The following is a 3,276-nucleotide window of genomic DNA, read 5'->3' as shown; positions in this document are numbered from 1 at the left end:
GGAAGGTTATGGCCCAAACTCGACAAGATAGCCTTTGGATACCGTCGAGGGCAGTTCAGTTCTCGGCAGACCCAAAGTCCCCCCTGAAAGAGGGGTAAAAACGGTATAGGACTGAAACTTGGAAGAAAGATCTAAAATATCCAGGGAAAGCTGCCCTTATTGCCATTCAATGCTCTGAACCTGACAGAGCCGCATTCTTTGACTTTTACAGCCACCCCCAACGACTTTGAGTATAGGCTGATGGGACAAGTATCAATCTTGGAAAGGTTGACCCTATATGTGGACGAAGGACAATGAACGCAGGCAAATATAAAAGGAAAAATAAGTAACATAAAGAGAAGGCTGGGAAAAATGGCCAAAAACCAGAGCCTCCCAGCCCACCTCCAGGAGAAAGACTCCATGGGTGAAGATAACCTAGACACGCACGAATACCACGAAAAACCCACCACCTGGTGACTAAGGCCTAGCCTTCTAAACCCACGCTCTACAAATGATATTGTTTTGGGCCTTTTTACGTGCGAACCCCACACCGCTACAGTTCGTTACGAATCGTGTCCTTACAATAATAATTATATATATATATTTTTTTGACTAAGAGTGAGTCTAGTTCAGCTTTTTAAAAATAGGTTTTTTGAAAAAGTAGTGGTTTTAAAAAAATATGGTATGAAATTAGGTTTTTTAATTTTTTTTTTTTTTTTAATAAAAAGCATAGTGTAGGGATAAGGGCCCAAAATTATATATTAGGCCTTGTGCCTTGTCCAAGGACGTTGATCGGTCCGAGGAAGAATAAACAGTGATGAGGGTGTTAAGTTCAGAGTTCCATGAGTAAGTTACAAATGAGAAGGCATGTTGAGGAGGAATATCTCATCGGATAAGCAAAGCACGAGCCAGATGTGTATCATAGTATTCAAGGTGACGGGTAACCTTTCAAGAAGTTTCAGTGATGGGGACGATCATCGTGAACGTAAAAGAGGGAGGGGAGCTCAGAAATATGTAAGGGAAAGCTGCTGCCACCGCATTGAATGCTCTGCAGCTAACTTTCTAGCTGCATTTATGTGGAGAAGACCCCTGAACAGTATTGTCTTGGCCATCTCAACTCATAAGGGGCCAGAGAGGATGTCCGATGGGACAAGCACTCAAGTAGTAGCTTAGATGATCAACAAGTGTAGGGTCAAGATCATCAAAAGGGGATTATATAATGTAAGAGACCTTCAATGGAAAGGAGATCGGAAAAAAGAAAAGAAAAAGAGAAACACTATAGCAATTAGGAATCAAACTTGTAACAGAGTTTCAAAAGCAATTTATAGGAATTAGTCTCCTCGGACATTGCCGAGGATATTTTTCCTTAGTGTATATTTGTTATCTTCCTTTCTTTGTCATCAAGATCTGTTTACTTACTGCTTAATTCATTAAAACTTTTCCAACTCATTCTCTACAAATTTATTGTTTTGGACTTTTTGGGCCTAAGTCCATATACCTTTTGGGCTAGGAGTTTAAATCTGGTCTTTACAATTGGCGCCGTCTGTGGGGAGATTACTTGGGTGATAGTGAGTGCAGCGTTCAACCATGGTAGGTTCAGGTCCACACTAGACAGAATCCATAGGATCCCAACGTGAAAATCCTTTTGTCAACCTCGAGCGAAGAAAGGATCGGAAGGGGAGTGTGCATACCGTCCAGTCCGATAGGAGTCAGCCTCGGGATAAGAGCCATCTCTCTCGTAAGGAGAATACCAAAGCCCTGCAACTGGAGGTTGACCATCTGAAGAGAAAGCTGTGCCGTGCACAGCCAAAGCGAACCCCCTCCAACTCCGACGTTTCCTCTGATGATGGAGAGGATGCCAGTTATAGACGAAGGTCAAGGACCCCACCCAGTGAATCTTTCTACTACGATAAGGAGCACCATCACAAACGTAGGTATAAGAGCCCGCCTTGTAAAGGCCTAGGAAATGAGGCTATGAGCAAGGTGTTGAACCAAGTTTCCAGATCACCCTTCACGCGTAGGATTGAAAGGGTAAAACTTCGTCGGCGGTTCAACTAACCAACGTTCACCATCTACAATGGTCGAACAGATCCTGTGGAGCATGTGAACCATTTCAACCAAAGAATGGTTGTCCATTCCAAGGACGAAACCTTGATGTGCAAGGTGTTCCCTTCTAGTCTGGGACCCGTGGCAATGAGATGGTTCGATGGCTTAAGGGCGGGTTCCATTGGTTCATTCAAGGAGCTCACCCAGGCATTTGACTCTCGTTTTATCACTTGTAGCAGGGTTCCTTGGCTCTTAGATTCCCTACTGTCTTTGTTCATGCGAGAAGGGGAGACCTTGAAAACGTACTTGAGCAGATACTGGGAGATGTACAATGAGATAGATGGTGAGTTTGATGACATGGCCATCAGTACTTTTAAGGTTGGCCTCCCAACCAAGCACGGTTTAAGGAAGTCTTTAACAGGAAAGCCTGTCACCAGCTTGCGCCAACTTATGGATTGGATTGACAAGTATAAGAGGGTTGAGGAAGACCAGCAGCAGGGGAAAGGAAAGGATAAGGTTATCCTTCAGGAGATGAGGGATTTCAGGTCGGACCGATACAACAACAACCGGCCTCGAAGAGACTTTGCTGGGCAGTCAGGGTCTGCCAATACTCAGGCGATTAACGCGGTGTTCCGGGAACCGGTGCATCAAATTCTTGAGAAGATTAAGAATGAGTCATTCTTCAAATGGCCAAATAAGATGGCAGGAAACCCCATGAGGCGTAATCAGAACCTTTATTGCCAATATCACTAGGACCAGGGACATACTACAGAAGACTGTAGAAATTTGTGGGACCATTTGGACTAGCTAGTCCAAGAAGGAAAGTTGAAGTAGCTCTTGCATCATTCCAGTGGCCAGGGGAGCCAGACTGGCTCAGAACCCAGAAGAGATGCTTCTTCAAGACCCTTTTTGGGCATGATAAATGTCATTTTTGCTGCTCCAAGGAGGACTGGTTCTTGCCCCTTCAGAGTGATGTCTGTGGCTCGGCTGTTCGCCGAGGACACCGGTCCAAAGTCGAAGATGGCTAAAGTGAACATCCAGCCGGCATTAAGCTTTTCGGATAAGGATAAGGTTGGAACCATACAGCCCCACGATGACGCTTTAGTGGTCACGCTCACGATTGGGGGATATGATGTGAAGATGGTGATGGTGGACCAAGGTAGTGGTGTTGAGATTATGTACCCTGACTTATACAAGGGGCTAAATTTGAGACCCGAGGACTTAACAGCCTATGATTCTCCTTTGGTGAGT

The 3,276-nt window shown here is 44.8% G+C and overlaps 1 protein-coding gene across 1 annotated transcript; it reads left to right on the top strand.

Annotated features, from left to right (window-relative positions):
- Nucleotides 1–2,103: 2,103 nt before the first annotated feature.
- LOC115973824 lies at nucleotides 2,104–2,778 on the top strand. The gene has a single exon (XM_031094065.1). The coding sequence runs from the start codon at nucleotides 2,104–2,106 to the stop codon at nucleotides 2,776–2,778; it is 675 nt and encodes a 224-aa protein (XP_030949925.1).
- Nucleotides 2,779–3,276: the final 498 nt, after the last annotated feature.

Source organism: Quercus lobata, chromosome 2 (genome assembly GCF_001633185.2).
Source record: "Quercus lobata isolate SW786 chromosome 2, ValleyOak3.0 Primary Assembly, whole genome shotgun sequence".
Taxonomy (NCBI): Eukaryota; Viridiplantae; Streptophyta; class Magnoliopsida; order Fagales; family Fagaceae; genus Quercus; species Quercus lobata.
Note: the sequence above shows the minus strand (reverse complement) of the source record. Positions and strands in the feature narration are given on the sequence as shown.